The 27,212-nt window shown below is 51.3% G+C and overlaps 12 protein-coding genes across 12 annotated transcripts in view; 7 read left to right on the top strand and 5 right to left on the bottom strand.

The window, feature by feature from the left end:
* Window positions 1-556: 556 nt before the first annotated feature.
* On the top strand, window positions 557-2,602 carry UREG_05358 (uncharacterized protein; the record flags this gene model as incomplete). The annotated part of the gene is made up of 8 exons (XM_002584623.1): window positions 557-708; window positions 779-816; window positions 874-1,158; window positions 1,293-1,353; window positions 1,525-1,857; window positions 1,924-2,184; window positions 2,262-2,360; window positions 2,431-2,602. The coding sequence occupies 8 exons, from the start codon at window positions 557-559 to the stop codon at window positions 2,600-2,602; spliced, it is 1,401 nt and encodes a 466-aa protein (XP_002584669.1).
* Window positions 2,603-3,078: 476 nt separating this feature from the next.
* UREG_05357 (vacuolar protein sorting 26) lies at window positions 3,079-4,729 on the bottom strand (the record flags this gene model as incomplete). The annotated part of the gene is made up of 5 exons (XM_002584622.1): window positions 3,079-3,287; window positions 3,660-3,776; window positions 3,844-3,868; window positions 3,929-4,401; window positions 4,510-4,729. 5 exons carry the CDS (start codon window positions 4,727-4,729, stop codon window positions 3,079-3,081), a joined length of 1,044 nt encoding a protein of 347 aa, XP_002584668.1.
* A 2,947-nt stretch (window positions 4,730-7,676) lies between these two features.
* On the top strand, window positions 7,677-8,379 carry UREG_05356 (uncharacterized protein; the record flags this gene model as incomplete). The annotated part of the gene is made up of 2 exons (XM_002584621.1): window positions 7,677-7,874; window positions 7,942-8,379. The coding sequence occupies 2 exons, from the start codon at window positions 7,677-7,679 to the stop codon at window positions 8,377-8,379; spliced, it is 636 nt and encodes a 211-aa protein (XP_002584667.1).
* A 1,699-nt stretch (window positions 8,380-10,078) lies between these two features.
* On the bottom strand, window positions 10,079-11,704 carry UREG_05355 (uncharacterized protein; the record flags this gene model as incomplete). Its single annotated transcript, XM_002584620.1, has 4 exons — window positions 10,079-11,173; window positions 11,228-11,299; window positions 11,350-11,453; window positions 11,527-11,704. The coding sequence occupies 4 exons, from the start codon at window positions 11,702-11,704 to the stop codon at window positions 10,079-10,081; spliced, it is 1,449 nt and encodes a 482-aa protein (XP_002584666.1).
* Window positions 11,705-12,277: 573 nt separating this feature from the next.
* UREG_05354 (uncharacterized protein) lies at window positions 12,278-13,696 on the top strand (the record flags this gene model as incomplete). The annotated part of the gene is made up of 1 exon (XM_002584619.1): window positions 12,278-13,696. One exon carries the CDS (start codon window positions 12,278-12,280, stop codon window positions 13,694-13,696), a length of 1,419 nt encoding a protein of 472 aa, XP_002584665.1.
* Window positions 13,697-13,969: 273 nt separating this feature from the next.
* On the bottom strand, window positions 13,970-15,920 carry UREG_05353 (uncharacterized protein; the record flags this gene model as incomplete). Its single annotated transcript, XM_002584618.1, has 2 exons — window positions 13,970-15,057; window positions 15,557-15,920. The coding sequence occupies 2 exons, from the start codon at window positions 15,918-15,920 to the stop codon at window positions 13,970-13,972; spliced, it is 1,452 nt and encodes a 483-aa protein (XP_002584664.1).
* A 689-nt stretch (window positions 15,921-16,609) lies between these two features.
* UREG_05352 (uncharacterized protein) lies at window positions 16,610-17,629 on the top strand (the record flags this gene model as incomplete). The annotated part of the gene is made up of 1 exon (XM_002584617.1): window positions 16,610-17,629. One exon carries the CDS (start codon window positions 16,610-16,612, stop codon window positions 17,627-17,629), a length of 1,020 nt encoding a protein of 339 aa, XP_002584663.1.
* Window positions 17,630-18,349: 720 nt separating this feature from the next.
* UREG_05351 (anthranilate phosphoribosyltransferase) lies at window positions 18,350-19,473 on the top strand (the record flags this gene model as incomplete). Its single annotated transcript, XM_002584616.1, has 2 exons — window positions 18,350-18,442; window positions 18,499-19,473. The coding sequence occupies 2 exons, from the start codon at window positions 18,350-18,352 to the stop codon at window positions 19,471-19,473; spliced, it is 1,068 nt and encodes a 355-aa protein (XP_002584662.1).
* Window positions 19,474-20,921: 1,448 nt separating this feature from the next.
* On the top strand, window positions 20,922-22,563 carry UREG_05350 (uncharacterized protein; the record flags this gene model as incomplete). The annotated part of the gene is made up of 2 exons (XM_002584615.1): window positions 20,922-21,912; window positions 21,965-22,563. The coding sequence occupies 2 exons, from the start codon at window positions 20,922-20,924 to the stop codon at window positions 22,561-22,563; spliced, it is 1,590 nt and encodes a 529-aa protein (XP_002584661.1).
* Window positions 22,564-22,928: 365 nt separating this feature from the next.
* UREG_05349 (uncharacterized protein) lies at window positions 22,929-24,829 on the bottom strand (the record flags this gene model as incomplete). Its single annotated transcript, XM_002584614.1, has 3 exons — window positions 22,929-23,756; window positions 24,047-24,658; window positions 24,725-24,829. 3 exons carry the CDS (start codon window positions 24,827-24,829, stop codon window positions 22,929-22,931), a joined length of 1,545 nt encoding a protein of 514 aa, XP_002584660.1.
* A 446-nt stretch (window positions 24,830-25,275) lies between these two features.
* Window positions 25,276-26,458, top strand: UREG_05348 (uncharacterized protein; the record flags this gene model as incomplete). The annotated part of the gene is made up of 2 exons (XM_002584613.1): window positions 25,276-26,290; window positions 26,397-26,458. 2 exons carry the CDS (start codon window positions 25,276-25,278, stop codon window positions 26,456-26,458), a joined length of 1,077 nt encoding a protein of 358 aa, XP_002584659.1.
* A 106-nt stretch (window positions 26,459-26,564) lies between these two features.
* Window positions 26,565-27,212, bottom strand: part of UREG_05347 (uncharacterized protein) — a gene marked incomplete at both ends in the record, with an annotated part of 1,402 nt that continues 754 nt past the window's right edge. The window contains one exon of the mRNA XM_002584612.1: window positions 26,565-27,173. Within this exon, the coding sequence (XP_002584658.1) occupies window positions 26,565-27,173 (609 nt within the window). The remainder of the gene's footprint in view (window positions 27,174-27,212) is intronic.

Genomic DNA, 27,212 nt, shown 5'->3' with positions numbered 1-27,212 from the left:
TATGGGAAAGAGTGTGGATTGATAGAAGGTTCATCAACTTCATCTTGAAGAAATTTCGGCGACAGCGAGCAACATCGATGTGGAGCTTTGAAGAGAAGTCACTTGTTAACTAACATAACTAGCCGTTCGCCAAGGACAATCCATGCATCTTGGTGGCATCGATGAACCTGGTTCTCCTCATTATTACGCTTCTCGACGTGGTCACGAATGATGATCGGGACACTCTCCTATCCCTCTCAACCAGCTGAGAGTTGCGTCTGCTCTGGCCCGGAACAAAAGACTTTTTATTTCTGTCTCAAGAAATGTCAAGGCCTGCTCCCGAGGTCCGACGCCATGGCGTGCCCTCTGTACCCGATCTTTCTCCAGTGCTCTGAATCTTTGCTTCCTTCAAATGATTAAACTGAGCTGTTACGCTCAGCTACTTAATATCTTTTTATCCTCTGCTGTGGCAACGTCATTGTTATCCCCCTTTTTCGCGCCCCTTTGCTCCATTCAAGAACCCTCGCCTGCATATTTCCTCTTGAATTGAGCGTCCAACAGCCGCTTCTCAAACGACATGGAGCCTAAGCAGGTCTCCTCCTCCTCCCAGGGAGAGCTGAAATTGATGACAGAGGAGATTGATCAAGCCCACCCAAGCAATTTAAGCAAAGATGCGGAATCTGATCAGCCAGATGCCAAAGCATTGCAGAAACAGCTGCGCAGGATCTAGTAAGTATCGCCTGTGCGCTACCATCGATCACTGCTCGTCGAAACTCGCTCACATACTCTCTAAATCTAGCTGGAAGGTCGACTTTCGACTCTTGCCCATTCTTGGAGGTGCGCTTAGGCAAATATGTTAGGCGGTTGACCGTGACTGATCGATTATCAATGCAGCTCTTTATGCTGTTAGTGGAATTGACCGCATAAACGTGAGTGTTATCCAATCCTCGAAAACGCAAGTATGCATACTGAAGTCTGCCGTGAAGTTGTCCTCCGCTCGCGTGGCAGGGATGCACAAGGATCTCCATTTCTACATCGGTAATCGATACTCCATCGTCCTCCTCGTCTTTTTCATCACGTATTTCTTGTTTGAAATTCCGAGCAACATTCTCCTAAGGAAAATTGGCGCTGCTCGCTGGTTGTCGTTCCTCGCAATGAGTTGGGGAATTGTTATCATGTGTAGGTTCCTGGCCATATACACATTTTATGTTCTGAGTTGCTAATTTGTTCGCGTTGAAAGGCGCTGGTTTCGTCCAATCCTGGGTGGTGCGTAGAAAAAATTCAAATGGCCCTATTAATCCGCATGCTAATAGCCGGTATTCAGCCTCTTATTTTCATCCGACTACTCCTTGGATTATTTGAGGCAGGGTTTTTGTAAGCATTTCCCAACCCGTGGGCTTATAGTAGATCCAGCTAATAATATATGAAGCCCAGGTTGTATGTACCTTATCAGTTGCTGGTATAGAAGATATCAGGTCCAACAACGGTACGCATGCGCCTATTCTCCTGCCTATTTCACCTTGCTAATTAGAGACTTGGTAATAGCATTGCCTGGTTTTACTCCATCAACGTTATTGCAAACGGATTTGGCTCACTACTGGCCTATGGCATCATTCAGATGGAAGGCCGTGGCGGTCTCAGAGGGTGGAGATGGATTTTCGTGATCGAAGGCCTGATTACATGCGCCCTCGCTATCCTCGGATATTTCCTTATCATTGATTTTCCCGACAAGCTATTAAAAAAGAAGTCTTTCCTAACCCCTGAGGAAGTCGAGCTTATCAAGGCGGAACTGGATAAAGACCGATCGGATGCGGTCCACGATCCAATTACCCTACAGAAGATCGTCCGTACACTTACGCGCTGGGAGCTCTGGGTGTAGTAAGTCAACCACTTCACATGTCGTGGTTTCGAATCGAAATTCAAAATCCTGACTTGACATTGCAGCGCGCTGCTTTTCATGTGTGTCGCCGCTTCGATCTACGGCTATGCCTTCTTCGGTGTCGTTATCCTACAAGGGATGGGATACTCTCCCGGGCGCGTTTTCTTGCTCTCAGCACCACCAGCCGTTGCCAGCGTTCCATTCTCCCTTGTCATTTCGTACCTTGCTGATAGGACCAAATTACGAGCTCCATACGTGGCCTTCATGGCTATCATATGCACAATCGGCTATGTCCTTGTTGCATACCCAAAGCAGAACGGTGTTAGGTACGGAAGATGCCAACTTGCTTTGATTTTCCCTTCCAAAATCAAACCATACCGTTGACATCGTTCTTTTAAAACAGGTACTTCGGGATCTTTTTGGGTCTGGCTGGAGCAAACGGTGGTCTCCCAGCCGTCCTGGCCTGGCAAGCGAATAATATCCGAGGCCAAAGCACTCGAGCGTGAGTTACACTCCTCCCATCCGTTCGAAATCTTCAAATTCCATCGTGGCCATTAACCTCATGATTCTAGCGTTGCATCCGGTCTTCAAATCGCCTTTGGTGCCGTCGGTGGGATCTACGCCTCCCTCACGTTCATGGAAGACGAAGCTCCGACGTATTTCAGCGGATTGTGGGCGGGAATTGTACGTTCTTCCAAATGCGCTTTTGAAGCCGCACCATCACCTGTGGGCTGCGTTGACTGACAAACATTCTTTTTTTCCCCTTTGGGTGTAACAGGCGACCCAGCTCTTTATGATCGTGGCTTGTATCGGGATGACTGTCTACCACTACATCCAGAACCGCAAGGCGGCGCGAGGAGAGATTTTAATCGAGGGTTTGGAAGGGTTTAGATATACATACTAGGCCCGCAAATTTTCAGCATAGGCTCCTAAGCCCGCTCCAAATTGGCGATGGGGAAATAATGATTAATATGAGGTTTAATAGGATTAGGTATTCATTTTCATTGATGGTAACTCCACTATTTCATGGGTCAGGACAGAGACCCAAGCTCAGAGAAAACTAATCATAGCACCCAAAGTGTGCTCGGGATATTGATGCCACTCCTCTTATGTCAGGCGACGTAACAAACCCTTAATCTGGTGAAGCCACCTGTACAACCATACACCATCAAACGCCAGTATCGTGTAAGCCGTGATATCAAATAAAGCCTTTGCTTCCTTCAAGCGGCTGCGGGAACTTGGTGATCCCCTTGCACTCTGGGGTCAGCACCCAGGTTCGCATCGTGTCCGTCTGCGCCACCACCTGCTTCAGGCTGTGAACGTGACGGCATGTTCTGCTGCAATTGCGGCTCTGCGCCAGGTGCTGGCAAGAGCTCTGGGGGTTGTCGAAACAGTGTGATTTCGGATTGCTTGAAATAGCGCCGGGCATCTGTGGAGATAATTGCATTAGTGAGGTATTCTGGGGGTGCATCCCACGGAAAAAAAAAGAGAAGGATATGACATCTTTCAAATCGAGAGATTTTCATTGATCCCTGAATGGCCGGGTCCCGATGGGACGGGATGGTGACTCCGCCTAGATTTATGGGATGGGCTGTGGGGCTGAAGGGCAGAGGCGTGGGATTGGAAGGAGATCAGAGTGAGAGAGGGAGAGACGGAAAAGCAAGCGTCGAGATGATTCCAGAATCCCTGTTCTCATGGTTTAAACTTTGAAACCCGTATTCCATAGGGCCCTCAAAAGAGAACTCCAAAAAATTGAAGAAACGAGGAAAAGAAAACATTAAATTGTTGTCTCAGAACTCACCTTCATCAATCAGGACGAGGCTGAGATAGTACCTCGTCGAATATTTCTTGTTCACGTCACGAAATGTGGGAGTCAAGTCAAATCCGCCCAGGAACAATCTGATTGGTATCGTTTCTCCTGTTGATGTGGAAAGAGCAGAGTGTCAGCCAGCTGCCGTATCACGGAGGGGTGACGTTCAACATACCTCTTGACGGAGAGCCGTCCATGATCTGTGTCACGTATCCGATGTTAGCGATGGCACATCACGAAAACACGAATATCTCACTCACCTCAAATCTGACCAGCGTCTCGCTCTCGTTATACTGATTGGGCGGTGACCCTGTCGTCTCCCGACGAATAATGGACAACTCCATGTGTTTGATCTTCAACCGAACTAGCAGAAAATATATCCTCCCGACAATAACATCTTTCAGGTGATACTTTGATTTTGAATATTCGAATTCGATATGCAAACAATCTTCTATACCCACGTCCATCTTTATCGGAGCGTTGTTGTCTGGTGGCATTTTGTAGGAGTACACCCAAATGTCCTTCTCACGCACGACATCTGCTATTCTGCGAGAAACAGTAACCCGGACAAAGTACCGTAGCTTGACATTGATGCCGTTGTATGATTCATACTGCTTCTCAACGTTTTTGAAATTAAAAGTAAAGGTACGTGGATGTTGGAGCTCGCCCGGTGCCGCAAGTTCCTGTACAAGGGAGAGGAATTCGTAGTGGTTACCCCGATCGAAAAACATTTCTAGTGCATCACATAAAGCGTCAGCATCAATCTCAAATTATAAAGCGTCCTTCTTAGGACTATCCACAGATAAGAGACGAGCCGAAGAACGGGGATATCAGTCCATACCAATCATCCCTATAAACTGGACCTTGATGCCTGTGTGCTCTAATCGCTTTCCATCTTTGGGTCGAACTGTGACTGCGCCTTTTACGGACTCCCCGTCCATATACAACGGCGCCTTTTCGCGCCTGTTCTTATCGAGCTTGATATCAACGGTCTCTCGTTCGTCGGCATCTTCGAGTACTATGTCGATGTCGACGGGCGTGGAAAAGAAAAACGACGACATTATGAGTGCGACGGCCAATTGCAAGCAGTTTGCAGGTCACGCAGGGTATCGCTGGGATGCTCGCCAGTTCTCCGCCGGGAATGCTGCCGCTGCTCGCGCGATCAATGGATGGATGGGTGCTGGGAGCCTGTTGCTTGCGCTGCGCCGTCGTCAACCGGGTATTGCTTACATAATCATATATAACTACTCCGTAGATGCCTCGCATCCCGCTTCAAACTGCATCCTGGAATCATGTTCAACCTTCAAGGCCCCTTTGAAGGGATGTCTATTTTTAGTGGACGTACTAACAGCAAACTAACAGAGTTTCAGCTTGCACCTCGTTCTCCGGCGGCCCCCAAATCACCCACCTCCACCCGGACACCCCAACTGCCCAGTTCGAGTGCTTGGGATTCTGGTCAACGAGCTTACCCGCTGTCTAGACCACCAGCATCCCCATTGAGCTAATTGAGCAATGAGTCGCTGGCCCCTTGGGCCAAGCAAAAGTACGTAAATCCTTGCTCTGCCCAGGGGCTGTGAAGCCGGTCCCTGAACCGCGGGGTCAAAGGGAGAGCGCGCTTTATGAGCTCCCTCGATATCAGAAAGGGAAAAAGGAAGGTTTCCAGTTAGCTCAGAGGACATTCCGTACGGCTTAGCTTCCAGTTTCGTGGGCAACCCAACACTGCTTGCCCACTCCTCCGACATCAGTCGAAAAGGCGTGTCTACGATGTAGATATTAAGGTTCGGGACGGCTGTCGAGATGTGCAGACTCTCGGGAGAGATAGCAGAGTCGGCCGCCACCAATCTGTCGAATGGCATGGGATTGGCCTTTTTGTATGCGTGCCACAAATGTATAATGACATCAGACTGGTGCGAGTGCATCTCTCGTTCGACAATGCCGGCTCAACTGACGCTACCTTCGTTATAATAGTGCCAGTGCAGTGCTGTGATGCATTGCGCTGCCTGCGGCCAAACGCATCACCCTGCATGTGCTTGCGCGGGGTAAGAGAAGCTAACGAATGCTGGTCAAAAGAGCCTACGGTTCCTCGGGCTCAATTCGAGCTCTGCTTGCTCGCGCAGGCATCAGGTGGCTGTGTTTCTGCGGCGATTGGGCAACGGTCGTGGAACTGATCCAACAATTGGGTCGACGTACATACAGATTGCATGCAGAGAAGAAGTATAATAACAGGTCGTGACAGCATTCAATCACCGCCAGGAGCTGTACAGCGAGGGAGCTTTCCCCACAAATTGTCCACATGGACAGCGATTTCAACGACGCAGCAGATCGCCTCCGCTCTCGATCACGGCTGAGCATCTCATGGACGATCTCTTGCCCTTGATCAGTATCTGTATGACAGCTCAATTGGGCTGCATCGGCGTAAACCCGAGCTATGAAGGCACCCCGGGAAACATTGATAGATTCAATGCAACTTCAACAAGGCAGAAGGGAAGAAATAGCGGAACTTAAACGTAGCACAGGGGAATGTGCTCGGTTCTGCACCATTGCTTCTTTTGGCGTCCTTTTTTGCAGGCCAAAGACGGCGATCACCAGTCTCAATCAAATCTCAAGCCTGACGGCCTTGTTTAGCATCAGTAAATACCCATCACGGTTGGTTACATATTGCTGGGTTATTTCGTTGTAGCCGCGCAAAATTGGCGATTGGCCAATCTCAGTACGAAAAGCGCATTCCGAGGAGGTCTAAAATTTTTCAAAGCCTGCCGGAAAGTTTTGACATTGGACTTGAATCATACGAAAAGAAAAGGGGTTGTGATAAATGCTGTTGTTATAGCTGTCCCCCCTGATGCCGCCATCCGGCCACAATCGGATCAGTCAGTTGTCAAAACCATGCTGTTGCTGGCCAGGAATCCCGTCGCAATTGCGCTCTTGAGATTGATTTTTAATTTGACCGGACAGGTCTCGATACGCCCATCTGGCCGGTTCGAGATCTGCAAACACCCCCGTCACTGGTCAGCCTCGAAGGACGAGCGTTTCTCAGTGCGTCGTAAGATCAACTGGCCAACAATTGGGTGTTTTTCTTTTTCTGTGTGGAAGGGTTCAAGTGTGATTTGTTCACGAGCAATCCTGCAGGACGGCCGCCGGTCGATTCTGATTCTATTCAGAGCCGTTTCTCCACGTTTTGTCGCTTGGCCCTGGATCCCACAGCCTGTCGCCAACGATGTCATCATGATGCTTGATTCCTGTGCCTCACATGATCCCTTCGTTTGGGCCTCGAGGGCTTCGTTTGTTCAACATCCGAGCGAGCAGCCAGCAAAAGGCGCCGTCTTGGAATCAATCAATGGGACCAGGCAAGCACCGTCGAGATGTCGCTCCCTCCCAGCCTCCGGTTCGCCCCCGACCGCTTCAACAAGGGATAATCTCGCACAAAAGACCCCAGAATATCGGCTGTTCTCCGGCTCCCAGTACCGTGATACCGGGTCCAATAAGGCTCTCCCAAAATCCCGTTCGTTCGAGTTAGCTTAACCTACGTTTGTCCTTCTTCCAACCAACGCTCGGATCTCCCAGTCACCACGTCAACTTGAATCGATATGAAGATCCCACTCCGGCTGATTCGGGGCTGGTCCAAGGTTTCCTGGAGGCCCTTTCGGGGGCACGCTTTTTAAGACATCAGTATTCCCCCCCGGTTTGGCCATGTTTCTTCGTTTCTTTTTCTTCCTTCTTTTCAGCCATGCTTTGCCTCCGTTTCCCCTTTTTCCTTTTTTTCCTTGTTCGTAGCTGAACCTAGATCTCCTGTTCTAGAATATTATAAAGTGCCGTGCCGCCGCTGTTTTCTTGTTCGTGTTTTTTCCCTCCTCCAGCTCAACCACCTGGGAACTTACGACTTGACCGCTTACTCCTGAGTGAATTCAAACCATTTCCTGGAATCCTAGTGTGGTAGCTGCCAAAGGCAAAAGAAGCTCCAAGCTAGTCAGAATGCTATCCACGGAAGAGCCTCCTCGCCGCCCTCATATCATGGCTTCCCTCGCTTCCCGAACCCTGAACCGACATAGCCATCTGTCTCGAAAGCATCCAGTCGCCTACTCGTCCCCTGACCCCCAGATTTCCATGCAGCACATCTGGATCATCACGGGCCCTGCTGGCTGCGGCAAGACGACTGTAGCCAAGGGGCTGGCAAGGGAGCTGGATCTCCCGTACATCGAAGGGGACGATGTGCGTTCCCTCCTCCCCGAAATCTCCAAATCCGCATGCGAGCTAACCTCCAGCCCCTTCCCTACAGTACCACTCCAAATCCAACAAGGATAAAATGGCCAACAACATCCCCCTTACCGACGCCGACCGTTGGGACTGGCTCATCCAGCTGCGCGAAGCCGCAATCAGCAGCCTTGCCTCCGTAACCTCTCCCTCTGGTGTCATCGTCACTTGCTCCGCCCTGAAACACAAGTATCGCGACGTCATCCGCGTCGCCGCGTACGACCACCCCTCCGTCCGGATCCACTTCATCTACCTTCGCGCGGACGAGCAGATTCTCCTTCAGCGCGTCAGGCAGCGCCAGGGCCACTACATGAAGTCCGATATGGTTCATTCGCAACTGCAGAATCTGGAGGAACCGGATTCGGAGTGGGATGCGATCTCGGTGGATTGTGCGGCGACTCCGGCGGAGGTGCAGAGGAGGGTCAGCGTCGCGGTTCAGAATAAGCTAGATGAGTACAAGTGACCTCTAGCTGGAGGAAGCAATGTCTCTCTTCTTCCTCTCTCCGTGTTGGGTGTGGAACTACGTGGCTGTGTTTAGCTCCAGGCTCGTTGATGCCCGCTCTGTACCGCTGGCTTTTTTGTGTCTTTTCTCCTTTCTTTCTCTGTCGAGCGATTTTACCAAGCGATAGGCGCATGGGGCGTTGGCGGGAGATTCGTTTTGGAGAAGCTACCCGGGTACCGGTTTGAGTCAGTCTTATGCCCATTGTAATTACTTGCATTTTCTTGGTTTCTATTCCGTGTTGGACGTGGCTTTTTGATCTTTGCTTTTTTTTTCTTATTCCGATATTTATTGTTACAGCACATAAACGACATGCCAGAGTTGTCTTCCCACGAGTCAAATCCCAAGCGTGGTTACAGTCGCACAGATAATATCCCTCCCCGAGTCCCCGAGGATTGCACCGACATATCCCTTTTCCCTCCAGATAGGCAGGATTCGGTCGAGACCTCCGGGGGGGTGTTTCGGGCGGGAAATACAAGACAAGGGACCAGGATTCACCCAGTTCCCTGGCGACCCAGCGTCCGTCTCTAAGAATAGTCAACCGGGAAATCCAACCGCGGAACACGGGCAATGGCGACCGCCAATCCTCGCTAGGAGCAAAGAATACCAGAGCAAGGGAAGCCATACAGCGTTGAGGAGGTAAAGAAAACAAAAGGAATATCGACCCAATTCGTCCACGCGCATCCCTGGCTGCAAGGAAATGATTTTTCCTAGATGCGTCTTGGTGCATCTCTTCCGCGCCTGTTTCAGAGGACGGCAAAACCAAACCTCGTCTCTCCCTCCCTACTCCCCCGGCCGACCTTTCCACAGGGCGCACAGACCGCTAGTCCTCGGGCCCTTTCACCCTCTTTCCGTCCAGCCCGTCTCGCCCCGCGAGGAAAGCTGGTTAAGCGCCCGTGGGCCCGCATTGCTCTCTCGGCTAGCTTCAATTGGGCTGAACGGCCGGCCGTGAGGGGGGGGGCCCGAGGACTCTGTAACTAACGAGTTACCTCGTGTGAGCCAACCGAAAGCGCGCAACTAACTCCGTATACGGAGGGCTTGTGCTTGTTTGGTTCGAAGGGACCTGTTGGGATGATACGTCATATTGGTGATCCCTGTCGAGAGAGGCTGACTGCTAGTTAGCTAGCACAGGGGGGGAGCAGGAATTTGAAAGCTTCCAGAAATAAAGGCACGCTGCTAAACAAAGGTGGCTTAGTTACGGATCGTAACTGTCGTTCCGGTTGGCGTGTTTGGGCTCAGTTGCTCCTGGGCAGGCTGAGCTGGACCTGAGAAGAACTGGCGGCGCTGAAGTCTCGGATTCAACGAGTTTGATATCGATTTTCCCAGGAGATCGTAGAAAAACAAGCTGAAGTAACAAACTAGAATTCCTTTTTATGGCTTCGCAGAAACCAACTAACTAAGCCACGGAATTGTTATATGTATCAGGGGCATTACCCGTCTAAATGTACCTTAAAGACAAGGTAACAGGGCGATAACTCAAGAACTTTGTATATAGACAGCCCACGATTCTAAATAAAAAAGAAAACCTCCCCAGGCCAGACATTCCTCAAGCAATCAACCAGGAGATGCTGTATGCTCTCCGAAGCCAAAGAAAAGACACAAAGATGCAACCAATGTAAAGTATACAACTGGTATACTGGGTATCGATGCCCCCAATCATAGCCTATCTCAAAGCCAACAACATCGTCTCAGGAGACTCCACATACATCCTAACTTTTTCCGCCATTCTAGCCATCGTCGCCCCATCAATGACGCGATGATCTGCGCTCCAGCTGAATGTCATTTTTTGATCCTTTGACAGGTTGCCTTCGTCGTCAAACACTGGCACAGTGCGTGCTTTTCCGACACCCAAAATAGCAACCTCCGTTGGGACGAGGACGGGCGCAACGTACGTTCCCCCAATACTTCCAATGTTCGAGACGGTGATGGTGCCGCCGTTGAGGTCGGTGGGCGTCAGCTTTCCGGCGCGAGAAACAGCGCTCAGGCGCGTTAATTCAGCAGCAATGTCGAAGATCGAACGGGCCTGAACGTTTTTGATGTTCGGCACTAGAAGCCCAGTCGGCGTGTCCATCGCCACGCCGATGTTGTGGCTCGATCTCATGATCAAACCGGGTTTCTTTGGGTTTGTAGTTGTGTCAACTTTGGCATTGAGGAGCGGGTAATGCTGTAGGGCAAGGGAGACGGCTTTGATGATGAATGGCAGGAAGGATACTTTTTGTGGATCGGTAGGATTTGAAAGGAGCTTTTGTCTGACGGACGAGAGTGTGGCGATGCTGAGTTCGTCAGCATAGAGAAAGTGTGGAATCGTGAGGGATTTGGTCATAGTCTTGAACATCTGGGACTGTATGGGCGTGAGAGAGGCAGGGGTTTCGACCTGTGCAGTGTCGATGGACGGGGCCGCTGAAGGGGTAACTGCTGGCGCAGCTGCTTGCGAGTCTCTTTTCTCAAGATATTTGAAAACATCCTCCTTCATCACCCGCCCGTCCTTTCCGGTCCCGGTGATTTTGGTGATATCAAGGTTATGCTCTTTCAGGAGACCGCGAACTGCTGGCGTAGCAAAGGTGGCATATTTTGATGGAGGTGCAGCCTGCTCCGCTTCAACTTGCGCTTGACTACTCTCAGCTAATATTGCCTGGGCGCTCTCTTCAGTCACCGCTGCTGCTGAAGTGGTGGGCTCCGGGGTTGACTCTGCCTTGGGTGGAGCAGGCGCACTGGAGTCAGGATATTGCGCGTCGTCAACCTCTATATCGCAGAGAGCCTAGTAAAACATTAACCCTAGCCAAAAGAGACTCGGGCCGTAGAGAGGGATTACCTGGCCAGTTGGAATTGTCTCATCGGCCTGGAAATGCAGTTTTTTGATGACTCCTTCATATCTCGAGGTGATCTGGGAAAATGAATTAGCCAATGGTTTCGAGATGGCATGAGGTAGCGTACATCATCCACTGCCTTGTCTGACTGGTACTGGCACAGAGGCTTCCATTCCTCTACCCTAGCGCCCTCCTCGACGTACCACTGGATGATCTGAACTTCGGTAATACCTATGGAACACCGGAATGTTAACAGCTGTGTACCTCTTGAGGCGCCAGACGCCGGAGGCTCAAGCATCCGTACCTTCACCAACATCCTTGAGAATCTGAGACCTGATGCCCCATGGCGCCGGAGTGCTATGGAAACGCCGCCGTGAACGGTGGTTGAAGCCAGAGAGTTGCGGTGCGGCGGGCAAGATGCGGAGTGAGATACGAGACTTGAGTGCCTTGGAGAGCGATCCTCGACAGTATAGAGAGCCCATGGTGCAGATAGAGAGGTCTTGAGGGTGGATTGGGCTTGAGGACGGCTCTCTTTTTCTTCAGCGGACGAAGAGAAGAGAACAATCTCTTGCACGGCGTAAAATAGCCCGAAAAAGGATTGTCGCGGTGTTGACCTGCCCGCGAGCCCCCGACAATAGCCGCCCGCCGATAAGGCCACGTGATGCCTTACATCATCGCCCGGTTAGGCTTAGCGGTGCCCTAATCATCAGCCCTAGTTGGGAGGCCAGATTGGGAAATATCAGGCCTCACATGCCCCCATGGATAAGCAATGGTATCGCGGGTGCTGCTGCGGGCGATAGTTATACCCAGCATTCTCTCTGTTGAATTGGCCAACTGCGCTCGGCAAAGGAGTAGACGCTCTCTTTTTCTCGCACTCGTTCATAATTGATTCGCAATCAGCCCTACGGCAGTAGTTAACTAGTGAGCTGTTGTTCCCCACTTTGAACCCCTCCTTGACCCTGGGAATCGAGATGCGTTGACTGCCAACATCCTCAATCAGAATCAATTGCGGTCTATACCCGTGCCAACAGATCCAGAAATACACCATAGCCACCATGGTTGCAGAGCATTTGACCATTCGGAACCTAACTGCGAACCCAATCGAGCTGAAGCATGTCGAGCGCTTCGCTCCCCCGGATGTTCCCAAGCCGGACATCAAGAATATCACCAAGACCTTTTCAACTCTGATGAACAATATCACCAGATCTGCGAATGAAGTTGATTCGATTGCACATGGCTCTGAGTCATTCTCTCGCCAGGATGTCTCTGTCCGGGTCGAACCCTTCACTACGGTGAAGACGGATATTCGAGCCTTCGAGAAGTCTGACAGAGAACGGATGAAACTGACCATCGAGGTCGAAGGGGAACGGCACCAGGTTCAAACACCAGTGCCGACCAGCGAATCGGCTACGATGAGAGCATTGAATGACAATCCGCGGTTCCGATTCACCGGCGTCTATGTGACTCCTGAATCGCATCTGGCAGTGTACTCGTCCGCAAATCTCAATTCGTGGATGAGAGAGCTCAACAACGATACCCTGCTCTCTGCACTGTCGATTCCAGGAACGCACAATTCCCCAACGTGCCATCTCGCTCCGCCATCGGTGAGATGTCAAGCCGCCAGCCCCCGAGAGCAGCTGGAGAACGGCGTACGCTTCTTCGATATCCGCGTTCAGCCCCAATTCCCCAATGACCCAAGCAAGGATAGTCTGGTCCTCGTTCACAGCGCATTCCCCATATCCCTCACGGGAAACAAGTACTTCCGTGACCTTGTCCAGGAGATTGAAGCTTTTCTTGAACGCAACCCATCGGAAACGTTGATCATGTCCGTCAAACGAGAAGGCCCCGGGAAGCACACAGACGCTCAACTAAGCAAGATCCTGTTCGACCACTACGCCAAAGACTCGCGCAAATGGTACACGGAACCCAAGATTCCGACCTTGGAAGCCGCTCGAGGCAAAATCGTGCTGATGCGCCGTTTTGGACTCGATGATAGCCTCAAACGAGAGTGGGACGGACGCGGTTGGGGAATCGACGCCGGTGGATGGGCAGACAATACCCCTCATGCAACCTGCCCCAGCGGAGACATTTGTATCCAAGATTTCTACGAAGTCCTCGAAACGGAAAACATCGACAAGAAGATCGAATATGTTACCGCACAGCTCGCAAGATCCGGCGCACTGAGCTATCCTTTTGGCGCGCTGAAGGTTGACGACAATGGCGATCGGACCCCGTTTTATGTCAATTTCCTGAGCGCGAGCAATTTCTGGAAAGTGCAGACGTGGCCCGAGAAGATTGCGGCGAAGCTGAATCCTGCGACGGTGGATTATATCTGCCGTAAACATCATGGGGACGAGAAGGGAGACTGGTCGACGGGCATTTTGGTCTGTGACTGGGTGGGATTGGATGGCGATTGGGATTTGGTGAGATGCATTGTGGGAATGAACACGAGGCTGATGATGAAACAACGATGATGAATGATCGAGCTCAGGCTTCTTTTTCGAATGCATTTACTATCTCCTGGAGAGACAGTAGTTGCTTATGCATAGTTTTAATCTATAGATAAGGGTTCGCTCCCCAATAGTTAATATAAAAGGCACCTTTCTCAACTCTTTTAGCCAAATTCACAGCAGGTCTATTCATTCCAATATAGTACATGATTTTGAATCGTGTTAACACCCATAAAAGAAACCACCAAAAGGGCGACATAAGAGCTATGTGCAATGCACAATTGTCCCTCGAATTCCTCATTCCTCCTTCTTCCCACCATTCTGCTCCTCTTCCAAAACACTTCTCCGACTCTCCATCGTAAGATACAAGCTCTTTCCCGCACCCTCCAAAGTCCCCGTGAGACTCGCTCCCGCAGATTGCAACAAATGCACCAGCTGAGCCCTGAGCCCACCCATGCCACCTTCAATGCTGCCGATCCATCTCGTCCCTTCGTCATCAAACACTTTTCCTTCCACCCTGGCGCCCAGCAGCACCAATTTCTGCAACCCAGACTGCGTCTCAAGCTCATAATAGCCCGGATTCACTCGCCGTTTCGGAGCCGGGAATGTCGGCGGGCTGGGTGCCAAAATGGACAGGGCAGCCTTGACGTGTTCGGGGGATACGTACGGAAACGTGACCAGCGCAATCGGTCCCACAAGCAGCGCCGCCAGCTCGTGCTTTCCGCGCTTGTTTAAAACAGCCTGGAAGGCCGCCTCGGAGAGGTCGTGCGTCATGATCGGCGACGCTGAATCGGCGATTCCCGCGGTCTCGGGCCGGAAGAAGTCGACGACCCGCAAGGCGACTTCGAAGATGTTTGTGTTGATGGTTTGCATCTTGATCGCGTCGGCGAGCGGTGGCACGTCGGTTCTTCCGTTTGCGATGTGGTTTTCGTCCACGGTTCGCAGGGCTTTGGAGAGTTCGCGGCGGATGTTTACCCATTCGATGGATTTGAGGTTGTTGTGCTGGAATAGGAGAATCAATGGCATTGTGCGCAGGAGGGAGGTGTATTGGCGATGGAGTTGTGTCTTGCGGTATTCTGGTCGGCGATGGGAGGGTGGCTGCGTTGGCGGGTAGGATGTAGGAGTAGCGGCGACGGCAGCCGCCGTCGTGGCCGCCCTTGTGTGATTGAGGGAGGGTGTATAAAATTGAGAGGCGAAGGCTGCTCCGATTGTGGCCCTGGATTGCCTTTTGCTCTCATGTCGAAGGGATTGAGACAGCTTCGAGCACGTCGATAGCCGTAGTCTCGGAGGCATTGCGGCGGTTGGAGTATATAATGAGCAGAGTGCTCCGGGGCGGGTGCGTTTCTCAGAGGCCCAGATACGCTCGAACTCGCCGATGGGATCAGCTTCAGAGGAGAAGAATCACTTCCGCCGCCCTGGATCGTGATGCTCCCGCTGCTGCTGGAGCTTGAGATTTTACTGATAACTAACTATTGATTACATAAGTTAAGAGACAACATAATCTACCACCCAACAACAGTCCTTTCTCTCCTTTCCTATCATATTCTGCAACCCGATTTCCCTGAGTTCTGAGAAAAGAGCCAGGCCTCATCATACATGTTGTGTGTAGTCCATCCATCACGCGCGCTTAAGCAGGCCATGCAGCTGCAGAATAACTAAACAAATATCCCGCGTTGTTGTTTCAAAACATCGTTAACTATTCTATCTCGATCACTTGACAGCACATCGAAACTCAGTTAGCGAAGCTGGTCGGGTTGTTGTTAGGAAGGATGATCTTCCCTGGCCTCGGACGTAAAATATGAATAACGTATACAGGGTATGTCTCTGGCCTGCTCATAACCTGATGCTGCTCCCTTTTTTCGTGGATTACTTCGAGTGCCATACGCTTGAGCACATCGTTCGCCAACTGAATCACCTCGATACTCTCTGTTTGCGCGGGTTTCGAGTTTAGGGAATCGTCCCACAGCTTGCGGACTCGTGGCTCAATCTCGTCGAGAAAACCCCAAGCGGTTTCGCCGTTTCCATGATCAAGTGTGATCGTACCAATTTGCTCGCGTGCTTGTTCTTTGGTTCCACCTCGGCGAAACTTGGTGGAGCCAGTTGTCAAGCTTAAGCGTTCGATGGTGCCGTCTTCGGGTAGGAGATGAAGAACTCTGATGCAGGAACCAAAAGTGCCTACAACAAGGAGCACGGAAGGCAAGTCGAGCGAGGGCGTGGAGCAGAATGCATTTCTAAGAAATGAAAGCATGCTCGCGCGAGTTTGAAGGCTATTAAATGATGATGAATAGATTCGTGATTTGATAATATGTAGCTAGAGAATTTAGAGGCTGGAGGAAGAAGTTGGTGAAACAGGCACTGCAGCTAACAAAGCACAATCACAGCGCAGTAATAACTAGTAAGTGATTGCCAATGACCTGAAAATCAAAAGAGAATACCTCGAATTTATATTAATGTCGGAACTGCCCGAATCGATCCCGGTGGGAAATTCCCCTCCCCTGTTGAAGGCAGAAACCCTTCTGTCTGGTTCTAAAGACATCACCAGGTCTTGCTCGATGTCCTGATTAGGACCAAGTCCACTTCGGCGCTCACTCTGCCGGCCTGGAACCCGCAGGCCGGCCCAATAGGAATTGAGCTGAGAGAACGCTGCTCAAGGATCGTTGTAAGAGGTGATACAGGTGAAGGCAGAAAGGAAAAAAGAGACAATTATGATCCAATCTGACTGAAGGGCCATTTACATGTGTTTTCAGAAAACCCAATGAGCACAAGTTGTCAACAGATATAACGGAGTACCTTTCTTGTAAATTATCAATCCTGCCTCCCGTTGAGATTGAAGCCATGATCAACTGACCTTACTATAGTTAGTGGTGATTGCCCGCTTGCGAATAAACGAGTCCAACCCTCAACATCTACACGACGCTCCGCGCACCATCACTTACCATGGTGCTACACGATGAAAGCGCTTTGGAACTTGACAAGCTTCGCTGGGAGACCTGGGATCCTTTCCCGGAACTTCCTCTGCTCACAGGGTCGACCGTCCCAAATGTCGGCCGCAAGCTTTTCATTCACTCTCCCTCCACCATTCTCAAACTTCCAGGCATCGAAGGTGGGGAGGGCACCATGACTGCTCTTGCTCATTCCATCCTGGGGGATCTTGTCCCACGTGTTGTTTGCTTGGTCGACGTCCCGGATCCTGAGCCAGGCAGGCAGGGCATCCTCTTTACTCGCCGCCCGGGCACACCGCTCAGCGAGCTTTGGCCATCACTCACCATTCCACAGCGCAAATCTATCAAGGAGGAACTCTGCCGTCTCATTCTCCAGTACCGGAGGCACCGCTTCACCTATTATGGCCGGCCCAAGCAGCAACCGTACCTTTTCTCCACAATCTTTGGTCCAAGGCCTGAAATCTACTGCACCTCCCGTTCAGAGTGGGATGAGTCACGTATCCGCGCGATGAAGGCCGCTGAAGATGCGCCGAGTCCAGAACGTGCGGCAATCCTCGAGAAAGTGCAGCGTGACATAGTTGGCGCAACTGGTTGGGATCGCCCTGTCCTCACGCATGGAGACTTGTCTGAACGGAACATCCTCGTGGACCCTGACACGCTCGAAGTGACGGGTTTCCTTGACTGGGAGTCAGCCAACATCATGCCAGCGTACTTTGAGTACGTTCAGGCACGGGTGTCTGGGGGCCATGACCCTGAATGGCGAGTCGAGGTGTTGGATATACTGAGGGCTGTTTTGCGCCACGAGTGCGGTGATGTTAATGGTGATGACGGTGAAGGAGAGGGAAGATATATGAAGACGCTGGCGGCTTGGAATGCTATGGTTGACGTTGAAAGACCCGCGCTTGGATACAGTGATGAGTGCTATTGGACTTTCGAAACCGGCATGCCAGAAGCGCCCAACGGTCCCGATCCCTCGACTTTGATATCCGAAAGGAAGAACACGCCTGCAAACTGAGTTAAGTCCACAAGTCTTGGCATCAACTTACTGCTGTCAGATGCGCTTGTATTTCCTTGGCCATAAAACTACATTGATATGATAGACAGCAGCCTCCGCAATCCAATCCAGTCGAAATGCCCAACTCTCGTAATTATTATTATCAATAGTCTTATGCAGTCAGAGACTTTAAAGACTGCCCACCAGCTTTAAAGTAAAGCAATCAAATACAAGGAAACATGAAAGTATTTTTCAGACACAAAAATACTCCGTAGCCATTTAAATATCTACGGCTTACATAACCACGGAGGCCCACTGATGACTCAAGCAGCAAGAGGGGCAGAAAGTCAATTGAACAAGCTGTTGAGCTGCTTTTCTTTCTCTTTTCTCTCAATCACCTGTGTTCTGGTACTTGTCCTGCTCGGCCACTTGACTTTGTGACGCATCTGCTATTCCCATTCAGTGTGCTATTGGATCTACAAAAAGACAGACTCATCCCATAAGTCACAAATGGCGAGCCCCGCGAGCCAACCCGAGCCAGTCTCGATCTCGCCTCTGCTCCAAAGACTCGCATATCCAGACAACTCCCAGATACAGGTCTCGGCTGGAGAAATTGCCTCAGCATTCGCCTTGATTTTTGAAGACCGTCTCTCAGTCATCCAGACAGCAGCGCTCCTGACATTACTACATTCAACAGGACTGGACAAAGACTCGGATGTCATTGCGCAATGTGCAAATCGCATGCGTGAAGCTGCTCAGCAAACTGAAAAGGCCCCATTGCGGAAACTCTTACGGGAGAGGGGCCGAAAAGAGGGCACCTATCGCGGTGGCCTGGTGAGTGACTCAGACCCGAAATCATTGCAATCGCAGCTGACAGGGATTTCGCACAGTGTGACATTGTTGGCACTGGGGGCGACCAGCACTCCACCTTCAATATCTCCACAACTTCTTCTATTATAGCATCACCATTCCTTATGATTGCAAAGCATGGCAACCGCGCGCAAACGTCCTTCTCCGGTTCGGCTGATGTCCTAAATTCGATTGCGCCCCGGCCACCCAATATCTCCGCAGTCAATGCGAGTAACCTTGTCCAGGTCCTTGAAGAGACCAACTATGCCTTCCTTTTTGCGCCTAACTTTCATCCGGGGATGATGTATGCCAATCCGGTACGACGAGGCTTAGGCCTCCGAACGATATTTAACCTAATGGGTCCACTTGCCAACCCAGTGGAATGGGCATTGGAAGCTCGAGTGGTTGGCGTCGCATACCAAAGCTTGGGACCGGTATTCGCCGATGCACTTCGATTAAGCGGAGCCAAGAAAGCCATGATCATCTGCGGTGAGGAAGATTTGGACGAAATAAGCTGCGCCGGGAAGACAAACTGCTGGAGACTGTCTGAATATCCGAATCCAGCATACAAGGAATCCGGGCGCGCCGAAACAGACCAGGATGAAGAGACAAGTGATGATGAAGCGCCCCCCAAGACTTTGGTCAAATTGGATATGTTTCAAATCCAGCCATCAGATTTTGGACTACCATCGCATCCGCTTTCCGATGTCGGCGGAGGTAGGCCGCCGCGTGAAAACGCGCAAATGCTCATGAGCATTCTACGCAACGAGCTCCCTCGCGACAACCCTATTTTAGACTTTGTTATTATGAACGTGGCGGCGTTGCTTGTAATATCCGGCGTTTGTGAAGCTGACAGCAGCAATATGGGCCCAGGGGATGACGGGAACGTTATAAAAGAGCGTGGGCCGGGTGGACTTAGATGGAAAGAAGGTGTAAGGCGTGCGCGCTGGGCAATCGAGAGCGGAGAAGCTTTGACGTGTCTTGAGAAGTTTATCGATGTCACCAACAGGCTGTGAAAGGGCTGTCCACCTTTTGGAGCATTGGGAGACTGGGGTCATGTCTAGCATATTTCATTTCCACTTGGAACGGGGAAACCAACAGGCATATTCGGGACTTCAGAAGCAACATAACCCGGTGCGTGGAAAGGCAACTGGAACATTTCAACATGTAATTGGAATTATGGAATACAAGCATGTGACAAGAAAACACTCCCAAGCGCCTTGCAAATGCCTGCTGTCAAGGACCCATCATATCGACGCAACTTTCTCGGTGGTGGAAGTAAATTATCGCGCCTGGAATTGGACCATTCTAGTAGTAACGAGATGTATAGGTTAGCGGCCTGTACTGCGGATCGTGCGATTCGAAACATGGGTGACAGGATCCCGAGTGACAAACCTCTTGGTCCTCTCCTTGTACAAGACACGATGTCCACATTCCTTGCACCGGATCTGATCGCCGCGCTTCATCTGAACACGCGCGCTGCAGTCGCCGCAGACGTAGACAACGGATAGAAGCTCATCGTTGGGGTTGGTGGGGGCCGCGCCGGCACCACCGGAGAACTGCTGATGGTTGTCGAAGGAGGGGACTTGGTAGGCTTCGCGAGACATGGTGATTAAAACTAGTAATAGGGTCGTGCTTGGACTGTTTGAACCTCGATTTGCTTCCCGATGAAGAGCAGGATGACGGTGGAGGAATGTTGTTGTCGTTGACTTTTTTGCGGGCGAGAAAGAAAGACCGAAGAAGGTGATGTGTCACATGACCTAAGCATGACTAAGCTGCCAAGGATCACCACTTCACAACATCAACGACAAGCTTCAGACTGACAGGCGAGCTTCACCAGATGTCTGGACTGGAAGCTATATGCTAGGCTCTAAAGAGAATAAAGCTGCCGATGTCCCATATGAGCTTCGTATGATCGTTGCTACAGATTCAACTGTGGCCCCAGAATGATGCCGTACTCACTGTAGGCTTGCCGCTCAAGCCTCGTCGAGTGCGTCGAAAGGGTCCACGCTATGGAGCTTTCACGTCTCTTTGCCTTTATATCGCTTGCTTGCTGCTGCAGGCTTGAGCTTGCAGTTTCTGCTTTCTTTGCAACTATGACCGTGGTGTCTTTCCTTCCGGGTTCACGGTACGCCGTCGAGCTTGCCTAGTGACATGGTCTCCATCTTTGTTCTGACTAAATCGCTTTCCTGTGATATTCCATTATCTGCTCTCACTTTCATATGGCGTGTCGTGCATTCAGGTCCGCTGTCACGCTGAACAATGGGCTATTGACCGAGTTTCAGACCCATTGAAGTTTACTTATTCATTCTTGAAGTCCTTGCCCGCTGACTTCGATTTTATATTTCTATCCATTACTGCGAGGAAGCGCATTCGTAGCTTACTTCACTTCACTATATTGACCCTCCCCCACTCATCTTTCACTCCCTTATAGGAGACATCCAAGCTGAACTTCTCTTTTGCCATGCCTGGTCAAGTGGCCCAACTTCGTACCCCTCGCACACCGCGAACTCCTCGAGCGCGTCGCTGTCTTCGCCATGACTCATCGCCTGCTCCACGAAGCTGGCATGGGCAGCATGACCCTCGTGCCGGACGGCTTCCCAGATATCGGCCTCGGATCCCCAACGTCATTTTTAAAAGATCAACGCACCCTAGATCTCCAAAACGATGTCGAAGGCGTCCTCGCTGGCGCCAGAATAAATTGAGCGATGATACTGCGAACCCTCTTAGATCGATGTTCTCCTCTCTATCTGTGAACGATCAGAAAGCTGAAACCGGCGTCGATTGTACCCCGGAGAAAAAATTTCAAGCATGTTCTCCAAACACTAGAGAGCGATCATTTGCAGAGATTATAAATGGCGCCTTGGATCAAAATCCAAGCGGGGAAGCATCGGGCTTTCCAAATCCTTTTGGTAACCCGGGTCGCCATCCGTTTCAACCGACCCTTAACGCTTCGTCACCGGAAATAAAAGTCGAACCTATTTCACCTGTATCCTTATTCAGTGGCCCGCCGCAACCGCGTTCTCAAATGCCAACAACGGGAGCATTGGGGAATTTCGGCTTTGGATCTGATCAAAATCTGTTCGGCCCAAAAGAACCATCGCGAAGATTGCTAGAGCTAGTTCGACTTAACCATCATCGCTCTAAAGAGCTTGCTGAACTTGTTGATAACTTTCTTCGCAGATATCCAGGTTATTCCCAGGAGCAACACCCTAAGACGAGTGGAAATTCTCATGGATCTGATCATGAAGGCCAAGACAACGGAGGATTCTTGCCAGTCGCTCCGTACGTCGCTACTATTCCAGGCGGTGGGGACAGCCCGCCTCGATACCCTAACGGCACCTTTCGCGGACACATGGTGGATCAGCCAGACGCTATGCAGCCAGTCCTATCATCCCACGCGTCCCAAGCTACCACCAGGAGCACCAGTGTAGCTGCGGAAGAAGAACGTTATCGTACGTTTATATCCAGTTTCTGCTAGTACTATATCATGTTAACCTCTAGTAGCTTATGTCCCACCAACGCCGGTTCTAGCGCCCCGTGATATTGAATTTCGAAATTCTTGGAAACTAGACTCCGGAGCTCTACACGCACCATTCTCGAATTCTGGTTTAGTAAGAGATGGATGTGCTCTCAGAAATCCATTGTGTTCTGGGAGGAACCCTTGCAGTGGCCATTGCATCACCAACACCTTCGCCGCCTTACCGCCAGAGATTTCATCGCCTGAAGAGTTGCGACGCGTACGGTGTTCATTGGCCCCGTCGCCCGAACCAGCGAGGCAATTTTCCATGGATGGGATTGAATTTTCGGGCCACGCTTTTAACCAGAATGCTCACCAAGGTTGTGGTTCTGGAGAGGCTACCCCACAAGCCCGTGAAACGGTGCTTTGGGGCTCCGAGACTGTCGTAAATGGAATTGATAAAAACTCGCAGAAGAGCGAGCTTTCCCTTGGAACCTTGAATGCTGAGACGTTCAATCGGCCATCCCGACGCGAATTCTTCCGGCCTAACGCCATCCAGCCGTGCCCTTGCACCCCTGCGTCGTCTCCCAATAGCCCACGCTGTACATATTGCGGAAGTGCAGGAGCATCTGTATTGAGCGGATAAGAAACCCTACTCAGTGTTTTGAAATTCCGGAACGCCGGGATCTGGGCAAGTTAAACGTCTTTCTTTTAAGTCTCTCAGTAAATTATATTAGCTATTGGCGCAGGTCTTTCGTTTACTAAAGAGATTGAATTTTCAGAACCTATCGTTTAGCCCGTAAAGATCCTGTACTCTTGTTTGCTAGAAGCCATTGAGTCTATCACTATCTAATGCATTGAACCAGATGCTCGTATCGACAGAGGAATTGTGAAGAAACTTGAACAATTTACGATTTTCATTTGTGAAAATACGCAGCCAGCCAAAAAGTGAAGATAAATGCAAAGATATTATGGAAACAATTTTGAAAATCATGTTGATCGTATAGTTCGTCACCAACCCCCGCCAACTTTGCCCGCTAATTCAATCACACGAGCTGTATCCGCCGCACCGCCTTTCGCTTTGCCCACATCGCTTTCAACTTTGCGGAAAGTGGTATATACCAGCTTTGGCAGCGGAATTGCGGTCATCTCAGACCAGTACTGAAGAATAGAATGGATGGATTGGGGTGTGCTGGGGGGCTCAGGTGCTTGGTCGGCGTCAAGGTCCATTCTGTCGGGGATGGAGGCGGAGTCCGAATCTGTAGAGTAATACGCCTCGTCGACGCGGGCGAGCCATTCTCGTTGTTCTTGCGGCGTGGGTTTCTGCGGGGGAGTGGGTTCAGTTGGAATGTTGTTGCCGCTGCCGGCGGTGGTGGTGGTGGAGATGTCTCGCAAGTCCTCGACGCGGATCTGGCCGCCACCGTTGGTGCATCCGCCGGGACATGCCATTACTTCGATGTATGCGTAATCGTTGGCGGCTCCTGCAGACGCCTTGGAGGAGGAGGGTGCGGCTCCTCTGCGGCTTGTGGGTGGTCTTGCTCCAGGTAATCGAGATGTTCGGGCCGGTTTTAGTTTTCGAACGAGGTTTTGGATGTTTCTAAAGCCGTAGTATCGGGCGGCTTTTATTATGGGCTCTCCGGTTTCGGCAGATATCAAGGAGTATTCGATGACGTCGGAGTTTGCGGCCCCGCTGGGCTTGAATGATACTGCTAGGATGGAGGGACTGGTGGGTTGTAAGGAGGTGGTGAAGGTAGCCCCCTGAAGGGCCGGAGGAAGGAGATTGGCTGGAGGAGCGGTGTTTTGGGAATAGGAACGGTGCAACTGTGGTATCGGGAAAGACTTGGGTTGATTCAGGCGACAGAGGAGTTAGGGGGAGGTCAGAAAGAGAGATGTTTCGTGACGAGGCCAACATAAGGAGTTCACGCGATGTTATTACGCAGTCAACGTCGCGAATAGAGTTATTTGTCGGCGAGGGAGTAAGTGTATCTGAATTGGCTGTTTGCCAGGCCATATCCGTTAATTCCTGCCGACTTGCTTCGAGCTTCTTGTCGAAACAAGGCATGATGGCTAGATGCCATATTTTAGAAGGAGAAATGTTGAGTGCTTTGCTAAGTATGGTCTTAACGAACGTGCCCGTCAGGGCTTGGGGTGATTTTAACCGGGAGAGATGGGGGGAGGACGTGGGGATGGGTCTTTTCGGCATAACAAATCCAGCCTGGGCAGGCAGAAGAGAGGATTGGTCGACGAGGGACGGGGAAATCTGGGGACTGAGAGACGGCACCCAAGCTAGGATTCCCACATGCCTCTGTGACTTCGTCGGTGGTGAGTGCCAACACAACATCCCGCATCACATTGGTATCCACGACCCAGGTGAAGCCACTGCGGTACTGTCCCCCCGCTCTTAAGCCCTGTGGTCCGGAGAGAAATTGATCAATCATATAGCCGGCCTTGCGCTCCGATATTCCATATGTCGCCGCCAGACTCGCGCGCACTTGGGGACTGACACTGGCGACAAAGATTCGCCCATCTTCCTCATAGTTTCCATTAGGGAGGTCGGCTACCCGTAGTTCAGGATGTGACTCCAACGTATTAAGCACCTCAGCATGAGATTGCAAAGAAATAAGAACCGCTTCAGCCGAAGTCACGCAGCCGGAGCAAGCCAGGCAGTCAGTAAGAGATATCTGAGCGGGCGGGAGGTTTTCGGGGGCGACTTTGTCTTCTGTGGTTACTTCGTAGGCCGACTAAACGTGCAGCTAGGTTAGTATGATGCATAACAGACAGAGGTCAGACAGCGCATTCAGACTTACTTCATCCTGGTCAGGTTTGGCTGGTAGTGTTTCAATCGGCTTGATACACGCGACCCCTGGTGAGATGAAGTCATTCAGATCATCGGCAGAAAGAATCGCGCTCATGGTAACAAATCCGGCACCACAACGGGACCGTGACAGGCGATAACCAGAACCAGCTCGTGCTTTCCTGCTCAAGCAGCGTCTGTCCCTCAAGGTCACAAATCGAATTTGATCGTTAATTCCGCGTCGGCTTGAAGCCTGAGAAAATCGGACGATTTGAAGGCGGCGGGATCGGTATTATGTAATCAAGGATAAGGCAAACAGGGCAAACTTTATCTCCGGCCAATCGGAGCTAGTAATGACATCATCCCTATCTTATCAGATCAACCCAATTACTCAGCCATGTTCTGCCGCTTCACCGCCTGTCGATGCGGCTCAAAAACATCGCGAAATCGAACGGATTTTAGGCTGCAGGACGAGATCTTCTTGCCTGGCAGGGAGAATGATGGCGTGAGTGAAGCTTGGAACAAGCTTCCTCTTGCTCGCCCCATTTACCTATCTTCGTGATCATGGCGGATCGAAAGATGGTGCAGACTGTCCTCAATTTTGGACAAGGCGGCACAGCCCCTACGATCCGAAAGCCCAATCCCCGCGAGGCTGCAACTGTCGACGCTGACTCCGACCAGATGGAAGATGTCCAGCTCACCGACACCACAACGACCACAGAACCCTCGACGCAACTAACGTGGTCCACCACCAGCTTCACAGCCGATTCCACCATGGCCTCAGACTCCCGACGCAAGATCCTCACACGCGTCGCTCGCGAAACCATCGCCCTCCTGCCCAACGTCCTAGAGACTGCTCCCCACGCCCCTCCAAAGGGCTATCTCTACACCGACCCACCACTCCTCAACCAGAAATACTGCCCGCGCTTCCCCCCCACCGCGATCCGCATCCTCAACGACGACACCCTCGACACCGCCATCGGCCTCGCGCAATGCGCCAAATACATCACCGTCCGCGACAAGCGGCCCGTCTGCGTCCTCAACATGGCCAACGCATACTCCGCCGGCGGGGGCTGGAAGCGCGGCGCCCTCGCCCAAGAGGAAACCCTCTGCTACCGAAGCAGCCTCAGCTTCACCCTCAAACGTCGCTACTATCCCATCCCCGAGCTGAGCGCGATATACTCGCCCACGGTGCTAGTGCTGCGCAAGAGCATCACGGATGGCCATGGGCTGCTGCGGCTCGAGGAGCCGGAGAATCTGCCGGTGGTGAGCGTCGTGAGCGTGGCGGCGCTCTGTAGGCCGGAGTTGATGCAGGGCCGGACCAGGGAAAAGTTCAAGGACCCGTATGATAGGGAATTGACGAAAGAGAAAATGAGGGTCACGTTGAGAACTGCAGCAGTGAACGGTCATCGACGATTGGTCCTGGGAGCGCTGGGGTGCGGTGCGTTTTTGAACCCGCGAGAAGAGGTGGCTGATTGTTGGGCTGAAGTCTTGCGGGAGCAGGAGTTTACCGGAGGGTGGTGGGAGAGCGTGATCTTCGCTGTTTTGGATGATCTGGGCCAGGGCAAGGATGGGGATGGTAATTATGGAGTTTTTTATCGACGATTAGACGGATTGATGGTTTAGTCCGAGCGAGATACCCGAATACCCTTGATGTAACGAAGTTATGAATCTTTCTGTTTTAGGTAATACTTTTGATAATGGAACGTATGGTCGTGTGATTGAAAAGATATCACCTGAAAAATGACCGTAGCAATGTTATAGACTGATAAAAGCTGGCTCTGAGCCCCAACGCCGAGCAGCGCTTATAATTTACACAAGACGAAACCGCCAAACTCCAGTCAAAAAAAGAATTATTTCTTTGCCGCAGATCGTCCTCTTCTTAATGGCGTTTTTGCTCCAGTAGCTTCCTCTCGAACAGCGGCGGCTCGTGTCCTCTTGGCCGGAGTGGCACTTTTGCTCTCAGCCTTCTCTGGTTCCGTAGTAGCGGCCTTTCGCTTGCGGCTCGCGGTTTGAGCCACAGAGCCACCCGTCTTTCCATTCGCAATTTCGGCTTCTTTTTTCGTGGGGGTTTGTTTGGCGCTGGTGCTTGCTTTCGTTCCATTGACAGCCGCGCCTTCGTCCGCTTTCTTTTTGCTAGTGGCCTTACCGCGGCTTCCAGACCCCGATTTTGCGGCGGACGCATTGTCATCGTCTTGGTTGGCTGTTGCATCCGTAGTCGCAACAGGGGATTTCTTCTGGACCGATGGTACGATAGCGCTCGTTCTCCCTCCAACTGTGATAAAAGTGACTAAATCGCCATTCAGCATTTTGGATGCTTGTTTACTGCGTTTGTTCCAGCGATGATGCATAAGCCAATCCGTGGGGAACCGCGATGAATCACCTAACAAATCGACCGACGTGGCGCAAACGTAATGAATTGCAGAGTGGAGTTCCTGGACTTGCGCCTCGCTAAGGTGTTGCTAGTTTGCTCAGGTGGATTTGAGAGTGATACATACTTC

The sequence above is a fragment of the Uncinocarpus reesii genome, genomic scaffold (genome assembly GCF_000003515.1).
Source record: "Uncinocarpus reesii 1704 scaffold_3 genomic scaffold, whole genome shotgun sequence".
Classification (NCBI taxonomy): Eukaryota; Fungi; Ascomycota; class Eurotiomycetes; order Onygenales; family Onygenaceae; genus Uncinocarpus; species Uncinocarpus reesii.
Note: the sequence above shows the minus strand (reverse complement) of the source record. Positions and strands in the feature narration are given on the sequence as shown.